This window comes from Mustela lutreola, chromosome 12 (assembly GCF_030435805.1).
Source record: "Mustela lutreola isolate mMusLut2 chromosome 12, mMusLut2.pri, whole genome shotgun sequence".
Classification (NCBI taxonomy): Eukaryota; Metazoa; Chordata; class Mammalia; order Carnivora; family Mustelidae; genus Mustela; species Mustela lutreola.
Window position 1 is genome coordinate 7,197,509 of NC_081301.1, and position 13,700 is coordinate 7,211,208.

Sequence of the window (13,700 nt, forward strand, 5' to 3'; positions counted from 1 at the left end):
GACGGGAAGGGGGTGCTGATGGGTGGCGGAGGAAGCCTGAGAAGAAGGGGGGGCACATGAGGATGGGGGATACGGGCAGCTGCCTGTCTGCCCAGAGGGCCGCCCAAGTCCCAAAGACCAGAAGGCTGGTGGCTGGGGAGAGAGGCGGACAGACCATTCTGCAGGCCAGACCACCTCCATGTCCGCAAGCTGGTCTAGTGCAAAAATCCACTCACATCACACACACACACACACACACACACACTCAACAACTCGACACGCACACCCCGACAACTCAGGCATATACATTCCCACACCCAAACTCAAGCCACACACTCATGCCCCCAGCACACTTGCACATCCCAGGGGCACACTCGTGCGCGCACACACACACACCCTCACCAGGGTACACCGGCTTGCTCCTGTCCTTCTATCTTGAGCACATCCATACACCCTCCCTTCCACACGGGGCCCAGGCACGCGCAGTCTTCCCCCGACCACACCTAGATGCTTATACCCCAAACACTCCTCCAACAACCCCCACAGCATCCACGAGCCTCACACACCCCACCTCCCCGCCCTCACTGCGCACCCCCACTGCGCCCCACACACGACCCCACCCCAATGTACACACGAAGCTCAAAAAGACCCCGCCACCCAAGGACGGGGCCCCTCTTGGATACATTCCCGGGCAGCAAAGCCCCCAGCCCCAGGCCACACTGTCCCCTGGCCCAACACATGAGGACCTTGCGACATGAGAGGACCAGGAGTTCTGCGCTCAGCAGTCAGCACCCCCAGCCCACGAGGGGTCTAGGCAACCCGCCTGAGCAACAGAGCGGGAAGCGACCCCCCCCACCCACGTCACACCACCTCACACGTCACACCACCTCACACTCCGTCCCTTCCAGGGGCCCCATGCTCAGGGAGAGGCCAGGGTTGGGGTAATGAGGTCCAGATGGCTTGGCGTCCCAGCCAGTGACGACGAAGGAGGGCCCAGCCCAAGACGGGGAAGGGGGGGGGGCTTGCCCAGGGCGACTTGGAGGGGGCAGGAATCAGGGAGGGAGCTCAGAGACCGAAATCACAGCCCCCACCCCAGCCCCACTTCCCCACTGAGAGCGCCCTCTCCTCCCAAAGCTTCCTCAGGAAGAAGGTCCCCTCCCCCACTCCGTGGCCAGCTGGAGTTCATTACCACAAGTCCCCCCACACCCCCCCCCCAGCCCTCCCTATTCTCTCTGGTCACCTCTGGAATCCAGATGTGGAAGCCAAATAGACTCATTCTTAAAGGAGACCTGCAGCGAGGGAGAGAAGTGGCAGGGGTTCTGCGCGCCCCTGTGGGCAGGGAAGGGTTTGGTGTGGAGTCTTTGAGGGGTCCCAGCAGTCCCGGTCCCTCGGCCTGGAGGCACCTGGGGCACCTCCCTTGCGCCGCTGGGGTCTGGGGGACTGGGGTGCTGGGGTTAACAGGGTGTCTGGCAGCTGGATATGTGTGTGTCATAGGCCTGCGGGGCCACAGGGGAGGCGGCACACCCTGGAGCAGGAAAACAGGAAGGCCACAGGGCTGGCGGGGTCAGGGAGGGGCGCCCAGCACCCCTGCCCACCCTCTCCAGGGCGCTCAGTCCCAGGCCCCCTGCTACTGCCAAGCCACCTTCTCTGTCCAGCCTGGACGGGCTCCCAGGATTGCCTGTGCCTGATCCTTGCCGCCCACTTCTGCCCAAGGGTCTCTGATGGGATTTGAGAAAAGCCCTGTTCGTCGGGTGGCCCGGTCTCCTCCAAGCCTCTGAGCCGGACTCTGGCCCTGGCCGAAGCCCCTGAGGACCAGCGGCCCTTCACTCACCTCATCGTCCTTGTACCAGGACAGGTTCTCGGCGGTCAGCACAAACCAGTACTCCTTGGAGCCGCCCTTCATGATGCCAATGTTATTGATGGTTAGCCAGCCCTTCCGGATGACCTGGAGGGTGAGAGGGCAGGAGGTCAGTGGGCAGAGGCCAGGACTCCCTGTGGACGATGGGATAGGCCAAGAAAGCCACTCCAAATCCCACCCCCTCCTCTAGCTCTAGGAGGCCTGGCTGGGCAGGGAGGGTGTGGGTCAGACCTGCTGTGGTTTGAACCACAAGGGAACAGACTGGAAGACAGAGAAAGGTGGAGGTCAGCTCGGGATAAACAGCCTCTGACAGAGCCATCTGAGGAGGGGACTGGTAGCCTTGGTAGGGGATGAGCTCCCCACCTCTAAAAGTGTGCAAGCAGACTTTAGGGAGCCAACTGGGCAAGACAACACTGAATGTCTTTTCAGCTTAAGATTCACCTTATTCTAAGACTTGTTCCTGACCTCAGGGACTGTATACGTGCTGCTGCTATCTCTGCCTAGAAAGCACTTCCCTCCTGTTGGTCTTCCAAATTCCTCTTCACCCTCTGGGTATCAGCTCAGAAGTCCCATTCTCAGGCAGGCCCTCCTTGGCCCCCAGTATGTCTGGACTCCCATTATAATCTTGTAGTCTTTTATAACTCCCTTAAGTCTTCTTCTATGACAATGGGTGAGATTTCAGAATTGTGCGTGCATGCGTGTGTGTGTGTGTGTGTGAGAGAGAGAGAGAGAGAGAGAGAGAGAGAGATTGATTATCTGCTGATGTCAGCCGGTCTTGTTAAATTATGAACTCTCTTGCTCACTGGTATATCCCAGTACCTTGCAGTGTGCTTGGCAGACAGTAAGCAATCAATCAATAAATATCTGTGGCATGTGCTATGGTAGTGGGGTTCTAGGGCACTAGAGGCAGGGACAGGAGTGGGGTGGTAGGGACTGGGAACAGGGTAAAGGGATGAGCATGAATGGAACAGGCCCCTTCCTCCCTGGGGAGCCCAGAGTAACAGGCAAAGATCTGTTTCCACAGCAGGAAGCAGCTGTCCCCAAGACCATCCTGAGCCACCACCAAAGACAGGGCCTGTAGATTCTGCTCCAAAGGCAAGGCCACTGACTAGACCCCCTGAGGTGGATCATAGAGAAAGAGCTCCCTCCCCCAGCCCTGACCTCCCTGGCTCCTCTGAGCATCCGAGAAGAGCTGAGGACGAGGAACCTGGGGCTGGCAGGAATGTCGTCTGCAGTCAGGCCTGCTTCGGAGGCCCTCAAAGCCCCCCTGGAGCCCTCCTTGACCCTCTGGCCTCCCCCAGACCTTGCAGAGAACCCAAGCGACAGTGGATCAGGAGCTGAACAGCTGCCTTTGCCATTCACAGAAACACGACAGCCAGGTGCCCCATGGTCCCTCTCTTATTCTGTCCAGGTCTGGTGAGGATCCCCTCAGTGTCTTGCCACTGTCTTTGAAACTCAGTCCAAATACCATGGCCTGGCACCCCAGGATCTGATCATCAGACTTAGTCAGCTACTCCCTGCTCTGACTTGCAGCCTATGCCCTCCCTTGGCTGCCTCCAGCTCTGTCAAAACCCCTTCTAGAGCCCCAGCACCAGGAACCCCTACCCCTCCAACCCCCACCCTGCCTGGGTCCTGACCACAGACTCAGGTCCCCAGGGGGCAGGGCTGGACTCTGACCCCTTTCCGGGGGCCAGCCCAGTATAGGTACCACCAAGTGTTTGCTGAACTGAATTGCCCACACTCATTAATGCCTTTGTTCTACTGAGCACCTACTATGTGCCAGGCACTGGCCTGTAGGGCGGAGAATTTGCTGACGGACAAGAGAGACCCTGTCCTTCCCCTCATGGGGTTTGAGAAAGAAAGAGGTATGAAGGCAATAGTCACACAAATACCTAGATTGTTATAAAGAAACTGCGGCCTCTGGAAAATTCCAGACAATGGCTCATGTCGGGGGAGAAGTGGTGTTTTCAACAGAGATCGGAAGGAGAGAATGGGTGAGGAGGGACTTTTCTCTCTCTCTCTCTCTTTTTTTTTTTTTAAAGATTTTATTTATTTATTTGACAGAGAGAGATCACAAGTAGGCAGAGAGGCAGGCAGAGAGAGAGAGGAGGAAGCAGGCTCCCTGTTGAGCAGAGAGCCCGATGCAGGACTCGATCCCAGGACCCTGAGATCATGACCCGAGCCGAAGGCAGTGGCCCAACCCACTGAGCCACCCAGGCGCCCCGGACTTCTCTCTTGACATTCATTCATCTCTTTACGCAAATCTCCGGTAGAGATGGTTACCTACCATCCATCCATCCATCCATCCAACCATCCATCCAACAGATATCTGCGGAGGACCTACTCAGTGCCCCTGCCAGCCATTTTCACCCACCCAGCCCACACGGTCTACCTCTGCCTGAAGTAGGTGCTAAGCTCATGCGCGCTGATGGGCAGGTTGATGGGACTCTGTGAATGACTGGGCCTCGCCTCTGGACTGCGAGCACATGTGGACACCACGTGCTGATGTGTGCAAGCAGCTCAAGCCAAAGAGTGCCCTTCTGCCCCCTGTGCTCCCCACTACAGATGGGCCCCCTCCTCCCCTTCACTACATAAGCCAAGAGCCCCAGTCCTGGTACTCACCAGAATCTCATCCTGCAAAGAGGTAACCATAGCAACCACGAGAAGCATCGGGAGAGAGGAGAGAGGGTTACTGAGGCAGAGTGGGAGGCTTGTGGCTGGCAGCTGACAGGCTCCCTGGCCCCCATGGGACCCTTCCCCTCAGGGGAGGGGGCTCTCAGAGCTTGGCGTCCATCCGGCACCCTCCATCCCTCCGGCTGGGGCACTGGGGTTCACTCACCTGGTTCCCTGAAGCCTTCTTCTTGTTCATCTGGTTGCTCCTCTGCTGAGCACTGACAGGGAGAGGGGGAAGGGTCTTGGAATTTCTTCTCTCAAGAGGCCTAACCTCAGTGCTACTGCTTAGTGGGCACTGGACCCAGAGGGTTAACCCAGCAGGCCTGGGTCCTACACACACACACACACACACAGAGGAGGTGTCGCCTTCTCTGCCTAGGGAGCACTCACTTGGCAAAGCCTATGAAGTCCTCATGATTAGTATTCATGTAAGCCAGCTCAATGTCGATGAGAAGCATGACCTTCAAGGATACACATGTCGGCAGGCAAGGGGGAAAAAAAATGGCAGGGTTTTAAAATGCACAAAGGGCTGGAAGAAACATACTTATAGCACATATAGAACCCATAATAAATCAACCAAGTCTTCAATAATAGGATCCATAATAAATAAAGAGTTCCTACAAGTCAATAAAGGAAAGAGACATGCTACACGAATCAAATTAGCCAAAGAACACGAATGGGGAATCCATAGAGAAAATGCATATAATATAGAAGGATATGTAAAAAAGGTTCACCCTCATTAATAATGAAATCTAAGTTAAAACAACGAGAGCCTTTTATAACCTATCAAATTAATAATAAATATTGGTAATGACCAGAGTGGCCACGATTGTGGGAAGATGGATTTTCATATACTGTTGGTGGAAGTGCAAATCAGGGCCACCATCTTGGAGGGTTATTGGGCAACATTTAACAATATTAAAATGCACATACTCACTGCTAGATCTGTATAAATAATATGTATTGTGGGTATCATAGATAAAATCATCCAAGTGAGCAAAGATCTATGTTCAGTGTGCTGTAGTTTGTAATGGAGAAAAACTGGAAGCAAGCCAATGGCCATCAGAATGTGAAATAAATTATGGCATCCTCTGAACAATAAAGCATTCTACAATATTCAAAAGAAAGAGGACAATTTCTAGGTTCCGGCGCTGGAAGATTCCCTTTGCAAATGAGGAAGAGTGGTGGGATTTGTAACTGAGTTGTGACCAGAGGAACATTCCCGATGCACACCCGCCGGGTTTAGACCCAAGCCCCACTGCTCCCCATAATACACCTGTGCTCACTGAGCCTCCAGTTCTGCAGATGAAATGTGTCTGCATCCTAGGAGCGGCGAAATCACGATGAAATGAGGCAGCTCACATGTCTGACATATCATGGGTGCTCAACAGATGTTAGCTACTACAATTATCTTTAGAGAAAAAAGGCAAGACACACAGCAGGACTGCGGTTATTGGAGATTAAGGTGGAAAATGGAATGTGTATATGTCTCGGGAAAAAATGCCGAGGGGCGCCTGGGTGGCTCAGTTGGTTAAGTGGCTGACTTCAGCTCAGGTCACGATCCCAGGGTCCTGGGATGGAGCTCCAGGTCTGGTTCCCCATTGAGTAGGGAGTCTGTTTGTCCCTCTTCCTGTGCCCCTGCCCCTGACTTGTGCTCTTGCTCGCTCTCTCTCTCAAATAAATAAATGAGACCTTTTTTTAAAAGTGGAAAATATATGGCAGGATCTTTTGGGGATTTTTAAAATTTTTTTTTTGACCTTTTTTCAAAAGATCTTATTTATTTAAGAGAGAGAGTGCAAGAGGTGGGGGGAAGGGTAGAGGAACAAGCAGACCCCTCACTGAGCATGGAGTCCAATGTGGGGCTCAATTCCAGGCCCTGAGATCATGATCTGAGCAGAAGGCAGATGCTTAACCGACTGAGTCCCCCAGGCATTCCAAGAAGTAAGATCTTTTTTTTTTTTTTTTTTAAAGATTTTATTTATTTATTTGACAGAGAGAAATCACAAGTAGACGGAGAGGCAGGCAGAGAGAGAGAGAGGGAAGCAGGCTCCTGCTGAGCAGAGAGCCCGATGCGGGACCCGATCCCAGGACTCTGAGATCATGACCTGAGCCGAAGGCAGCGGCTTAACCCACTGAGCCACCCAGGCGCCCCCCCAAGAAGTAAGATCTTAAAACAAAATGCTTGGGCCTTGAAGGGAACATGCCAAATTGTTAATAATGGTTATTTTGTGGGAGGAACCGGGGGCAGGGAAGAGAGAATGAAGGAACACTTTACCTGTAATTTAATTACTTTTATACCAATTGAATATTTTATTATTTATCACTTTTGTAATTGAAGAGATCAATGAGGATTCAAAAACACAACATGCGAACAAAGTTGTGACCGACTGGGGGACAGCACCGTCATGAAGAAGGGGCGTGTTAGTATGGAGGTTAGGAATTGGGAGCCAGGGGTGGGTACAGACAGGATGACAGAGAAACGTACAAGTCAGAGGACTTGTCTATGGGCCTCATATGGGCTATGAGGAGGCAGGCTCATCTGCTCCTCCCAGCTCAGAGGCAGCATTCAGTGACTATGTTTGTGAACGAAGGAATGGATGTCTGATAAATGACTAAATAAAAGTCTATTTGGGCAATGGAATATCATGCAGATAGTCCTTAAAAAGGAAGGAAATTCAGAAGGGGCACCTGCACCTCAATGTTCATAGCAGCAATGTCCATAATAGCTTAACTATGGAAAGAGCCCCGATGTTCATCAACAGACGAATGGATAAAGAAGATGTGGAAGACGAAGACACACACACACACACACACACACATGCACACACACAAATATTATGTAGTCGTCAAAAATGAAACCTGGCCACTTGCAACGAGATGGAAGGAACTAGATGTTATTATGCTAAGCGAAATGAGTCAAACCAGAGAAAGACAATTATTAAATGATTTCACTCATGTGTGGAATTTAAGAAACAAAACAGAAGCGCATGGTGGAAGGGAAGGAAAAATAAAAGAAGAAGAAATCAGAGAGGGAGATAAACCATAAGAGACTCTTAATCATAGGAAACAAACTGAGGGTTCCTGGAGGGGAGGGGGGTGTAGGGATGGGGTAACTGGGTGAGGGCCATTAACGAGAGCACGGGATGTAACGAGCCCTGGGTGTTAGATACAACCCATGAATCACTGACGGCTACCTCGGAAACTAATAATACACTATATGTTAATTAATTGAATTTAAATAATTTTTTTTTTTTTAAAAGAAGGTAACTGTGACACCTGGTCTGATTTAGCTGGACCTTGCGCAAACCACGCTAAGTGAAACAAGCCAGACCCGAAAGGACAATTGCTGTAAGTTTCCACTTACAGCAAAGAGTTGTCAAATTCACGGAAACACGAAGGAGATCAGGTTGCCAGGGGCTGGGGGGAGGCAGGGGCCGGAGAGTCACTGTGTAATGGCACAGAACTTTGTTTGGGGAGGATGAAAAGGTTCTGGAGACGGGGGTGATGGTCACACAACAGGTGGATGTGCTTCACGCCACTGAACCCACACTGAAAAGTGGTGAAAATGGCAAATTTTATGTTATATATATTTGACCACAATAAAAAAGTTAGAGAAGCAGAGAGTATGAGGTGAGAACGTGTAAAGGAGACTGAGAGAGAAGAGGCAAATAGAAAGGAGGAGGAGGAGGGCTGGGGGCTCGGGTGGGGGTGGGCAGCAGAGTGCCGAGGGCTCACCTGCTCCTTGGTGCGACCCTCACGCTCCCGAATGTGGGTGGTCACGATGCGCTCCATCTCCTCCCGCAGCCGGGGATACTGCTGCAGCTGGGGAGGGGTGGGAGAGGAGAGAGCCACGTACACAGGGGGGCACCGGCGGGGGGCACCCCCACCCCACCAGAATCCAGGGATCCAGGGGCATGGGGTGGCAGGACACACAGAAGGCCTGAGATGAGGGGAAGAGAGGCCTGGGGTCCCAGGAAGCTGAAGGCACCAAGCCATGGCCACCCTTTCCCTCAAGTGTGGGTTCCAAACAGCAATTCAGGGGTCTTTGGGGTTCCAGGCCCTCTTCACTGGCCTACTTGGGCACTTTCGGGGGGAGGGCAGTTCCCATGGGCAGAAATGCCATGGGGCCCAGCCTTCTCCGCCATGTTGGTGGCAGCCATCTTGGAAACAGACTATAGGATGGAGGCTTCTGTGGGGGGCCCGTTTGCTCCCAAAGCTTTCGTTGACCCCCAGAGCTAACCCTTGTCCTCCCAAAGGCTTGGAGGGACAGTCAGGAGGGGAATCAGGCAGAGAACAGCCTCGAGATTCCTGTCCAGGAAGAATCTGGGGAGGGCAGGGCCCGAGGTGCCAGCTGGCCTCCTGAGTCAGGCTGGGGACAGGCAATAGCCCTTGTCAGGGCTGAGGGAGGGGTGGCGGGAGACCAGCAGGCACATACAGGACATGCAGGAGCCAAAGGTAAGGCATGCGAGGGCATGGGGTGGGGGTGGGGCATGCGGAATTGGGTCCCAGCAGCATGAGCAGTACCCCGCGGGGGCCTAGCTGGACCCCGGGCCCTCTTGGTAGAATCCACCCGGTTTTGCCTCCCTTTGCATGCCCCGGCCTGGCACCGTCATCCCTGGCGGCATCTGCCCAGCCAACTTATCTCTACCCCAGTCCTTTGGGGTAGTAGCTCACCAGTACCGATTTCCCTCCAGTTTTTATCAACTGAAGCAGAGGAAGGGGAAGTTCCTCGAAACCCTCCTCTCTCTTCCTATGAACTCTACCCTCATCTCAGCCGGACTCCAGACAAAGCCCACATTGCTTCATTCTTCTACAAGACTGTTGGATGCCACCTCCTCCAGGAAGCCCGCCCTGACCACCCCCAAGAGCTGGGTTAGGGGCCTCTCTGTGGCTCCCTTCCCCACAACTTGATTGCCATTGCCCTGGGGCAGGGGCAGGCCAGGCACACAGCCACGGCTCAGAGACGGCAGGTTGAAGGAATGAGAGAATGAATGAAGAATGGATGTCTTTGCCCTCCTTGCCAGGGTGAGTAGACACCAGCCCCTCCGGCTCATGAAACCAGCTCTTCCTTGGGGAGGGGGCCTCGCTGAGCTGAATGATGGGGAGACCACCCACAGGAACATCAAGTCCTGCTGGCCTGCCCTCCCCACGTGGTGGTCACGTGGGACCCGGGTCCGGCAAATCTTGAACCAGTCCTATCCCTCTTCCCATGACTGGGTCAGGCCCCTCAGGTGAACCCCTCTATGTGGGAAGAGACCTGGAGGTTAGTGTGCCCGGGTTACAGGTCGTGATCCTGAGGGCAAGATGGTGGCCAAGGAGATGGGGTGAGGGGCACGGGAAAGGCAGAAGGATGGGGAAGAAAGTGGCACCCTGGATGCCGAGGAGAGGCAGACGTGAGAGATGGTTCATCCTCCCCCTTCACCCCCGACCATCCCATGGCTATGCCAAGGTGTGGCTGATGTGGCCAAATACAAGGGACCTGGGGGGAGATGTAGTGCGAGACCGGGGGCTTCCAAACAAACACTGGCTGGACGGGTCCACCATGAGGCCCAAGGAGGGGCTGTAGTCCTTGAAGTCTCCAACTTGGGGTAGACATTCAGGACTGAGTCACCTCCTCTGAGGTGGTCCCACGTGCTTCCTCCCAGGGCAGGGCTATGGCGGGGCGGGGGGGTGTGTTGGAGGGGGGGGTGGGCAAGGAGGGAAGGGAGCAGTTTGGTAAAGAACATGACCAATTCTCCCACTGGTTCTGGATGTTACATTTGTCAAATTTTCCATGTGTCACACATGACAGGGCAGCCTCAGCCTCTTTGAGAAGTTCTGTTCCCTTTGAGCATCTTTTTCCATTCTGGCTGTCTCTGAGCCTTTCCAGGACTTTTAGCCAGTTTTTAAAATGGAACATTTCTCTCCCAGTCCTTGGCGGAGTGGGGCGGTCAGCTTGGAGCCCATGAGTGAGTGTCCAAGGACGCAGGCCCAGGAGCCACATGACTCTTGTTTCAAAGCCAGCCCCTGTTCTGCCAACTCTCCTTGAGAAAGTGACTGCAACCTCCCTGAGCCTCAGTTTCTCCGTGTGGAAATTGGGGCCGTAACAGCGCCTTCCCTCTTGGTGTCCTTGGGAGGATTAAGCAGCACACCCCACGGGTGACATTAAGCTCCAGATTTCATCCAGAGGAAAGCTGTCATCCCAGCAGGCCCGGGGAGAGTTAGAATGGACTATTTAGAAGCCTCTGGGAGGTGCCTGGGTAAACTTAAAAAGACTTGGGGAAGAAAAAAATAAAGAAGATGGGTGAAGTTTTGCCATGTAAAGGAAAAAAAAAAATCATTACTACTCATTAAATACATCAAAAGGCAACATTATTTTTTAGAAATAATTTATAAGCTTTCTTTTTTAAAGTTTTGGTTATCAGTATTCCTGCTGACAAAAATCTAGACTCACTGCAAGACTGAAATTTGCAAAGTAGAAGCAGAAAAGTTCCTATTCTCCTTGCCCTCCCTTAACATAATGGTTAGCAATGTGATGACTATGCCTTTGGGATTTTATTATTCACACATACCATTTCCTCCCCCAAATACTATATTGTCTTTTGAAACCTGCTCTTTTCCCACAGTACACTGAGGAGGGACATGTGAATGGAAGTAAATATGCCTTGCCCTTTTAATAGCTATAGTCTGCCACTGACTGCATGATACTTTACATAATCGATCCCCTCTTGATGGATATCTGGGTTGTTTCCAAAATGTTACCATTTACGATAATTATTGCTTTCCTTTGGAATGCAGTTTGGCAGATTGTTTCATAGTTTTTAAATGTTTGATTCTAGTAATCAGTTTTCTAAGAATCTATCCTAAGGAAAAAATCCTAGAGAAAGAGGATTTTTGTATAGGCAAAGATGTTCAGGGGGGCCTGGCTGGCTCAGTGGGTAGAATGTGTGACTCTTGATCTCGGGGTGATGAGTTCAAGCCCCATGTTGGGTGTAGAGATTACTAAGGATATTCATTGCCAGATTATTTGTAATATTGAAAAACCAGACACAATTTAAATGGCCTGGGTGGTGGAGTGGGTTAAGCGTTTGACTCTTGGTTTTGGCTCAGGTCCTGATCTCAGAGTTGTGAGATCGAACCCTACATCGGACTCCATGCCGAACGTGGAGTCTGCTCGAGATTCTTTCTCTCCTTCTGCCTCTCCTGCTTGTGGTGTCTCTCTCTCTAAAATAAATAAATCTTGGGCGCCTGAGTGGCTCAGTGGTTAAGCCGCTGCCTTCGGCTCAGATCATGATCTCGGAGTCCTGGGATCGAGTCCCACATCGGGCTCCTTGCTCAGCAGGGAGCCTGCTTCCTCCTCTCTCTGCCTGCCTCTCTGCCTACTTGCGATCTCTCTCTGTCAAATAAATAAATAAATAAATCTTTAAAAAAAAAAATAAATAAAATAAATAAATCTTAAAAAAAAAATAAATGTTCACCAATAGAAAAACATGTACTACATGTTACATAAATCATGACAAATCTGTTCAGTAGAATATCACGCAACCACTAAAAAAGGTTTATGTAGACTATGTAACATACCCCCCCAATGTGTGTTACTAAAAGAAAAAGCAGGATGCTAATATATTCACAGTGGGGCTACCTACAGGGAAAATAAACCTATGTATAGATAAAATATTTTTGGGGGCGGTGCCTGAGTGGCTCAGTGGGTTAAGCCTCTGCCTTCGGCTCAGGTCATGAGATCTCAGGGTCCTGGAATCGAGCCCTGAATCGGGCTTTCTGCTCAGCGGGGAGCCTGCTTCCCCCTCTCTCTCTCTGCCTGCCTCTCTGCCTACTTGTGATCTGTCTGCCAAATAAATAAATAAAATCTTAAAAAAAAAAAAAAGAAACAGCAGGATACGTACTATAATTACATTTGTAAGGTTGGTCACTGAAGCACTGTTTATAAAAGAAAAAAAAGTTTGAAACAATGGCAGTGTCAGTAGGATATTGGATATATAGATCAAGGCATATTTCTACAGTGGACCGTGATTCAGCAGCTCAAGGGTAGATCTTGCAGTTACATAAAGGATTCCATTACATATTGCTCAGTAAAAGAGTTCTGAAATCAGTGTGTATAGTGTGATTCCATTTAGGTTAAAACTGGCATATATTTGGGGGCGCCTGGGTGGCTCAGTGGATTAAGCCGCTGCCTTTGGCTCAGGTCATGATCTCAGTGTCCTGGGATCGAGCCCCACATCGGGCTCTTTGCTCAGCGGGGAGCCCGCTTCTCTCTCTCTCTCTCTCTCTCTCTCTGCCTCTCTGCCTACTTGTGATCTCTCTCTGTCAAATAAATAAATAAAATCTTAAAAAAAAAACCTGGCATGTATTTGTAATTAGTTAGGAAGCTAATAATCTTTATCTTTAGGGTTGTACGATTATAGGGACTTTGCTTTCTCTGTACTGTTCCAAGTATTTTTGTAGCAATTGTGTACGATCATAACAAAATTAATACTGATCATTTCAAATTTTTTTAAAAGACGTATACTTGCAAGAAACATACAAAAATCTCAGTAGTAGCTTTCCGGGAAGGGAGGGTTGCTGCCTTTTTAAGCTTTGTCATTTCCCCAGTGTTTAGGATTGAGAAGGTATTAGTTTTAATAATGAAAAGCAAAAGTTAAAAAAAAATGTAGTTATATCTCGTCTTCGTTTGTAAAGAGATTTAAGGCAGTTTAAGATAAACTCGGTGTTTTTAAAAGTGTAACAAAAGTAAGATTGTGTTGCCGAGAACTCAGGGGGCAGTGGGACGGTAACCCAGATGCCTCCGTCAGTACTAACCCAGTGGGGAGGCTGGCCTGGGTTTTATTACACCTGGAAAAGGCACAGCGTGGATGCTAATTTGCTTTCTGTCCACATAAGTGGGCGAAGTGAGACAGGATAAGGGAAGGTGTGCACGTGACTGATTACGCACGAGCCACGAAACCTGTGAAACTTACTTGCAACATAAAGTTAAGGCAGAAGTGCTCCCACCGTCCAGCATAGAGGGCTTTTTCAAATGTAGGAGAGGCTGGGCTCTCCTGGAGATTCTGAATCAGCTTTGCTGGGCAGGGGCACGTGAACCCTGGAAAGTCTCCCCCAGGCACCTGATTCTCATGCACTCCCCGAGGAAGAACTGCCTTCGGATGATCTGGCTAAAATTCCTCAGAATGACCAAAAGTAGACAAATAAAAAG

The 13,700-nt window shown here is 50.9% G+C and overlaps 1 protein-coding gene across 15 annotated transcripts in view; it reads right to left on the reverse strand.

The window, feature by feature from the left end:
• Positions 1–13,700, reverse strand: part of DNM1 (dynamin 1) — a 44,255-nt gene that overhangs the window by 10,063 nt on the left and 20,492 nt on the right. For 12 of the 15 annotated variants that reach the window (XR_009346550.1, XR_009346549.1, XM_059142936.1 and 9 more), the window contains exons 11-15: positions 8,246–8,332; positions 4,901–4,971; positions 4,677–4,728; positions 4,460–4,471; positions 1,811–1,924 (exon numbers count right to left, since the gene is read on the reverse strand). Coding sequence is in view for 13 of the 15 variants with exons in the window: in XM_059142936.1 (XP_058998919.1) it covers positions 1,811–1,924; positions 4,460–4,471; positions 4,677–4,728; positions 4,901–4,971; positions 8,246–8,332 (336 nt within the window). In the remaining 2 variants the exon portion in view is untranslated. The remainder of the gene's footprint in view (positions 1–1,810; positions 1,925–4,459; positions 4,472–4,676; positions 4,729–4,900; positions 4,972–8,245; positions 8,333–13,700) is intronic. The other 3 variants (XM_059142935.1, XM_059142933.1, XM_059142944.1) reach the window with 1 other exon arrangement.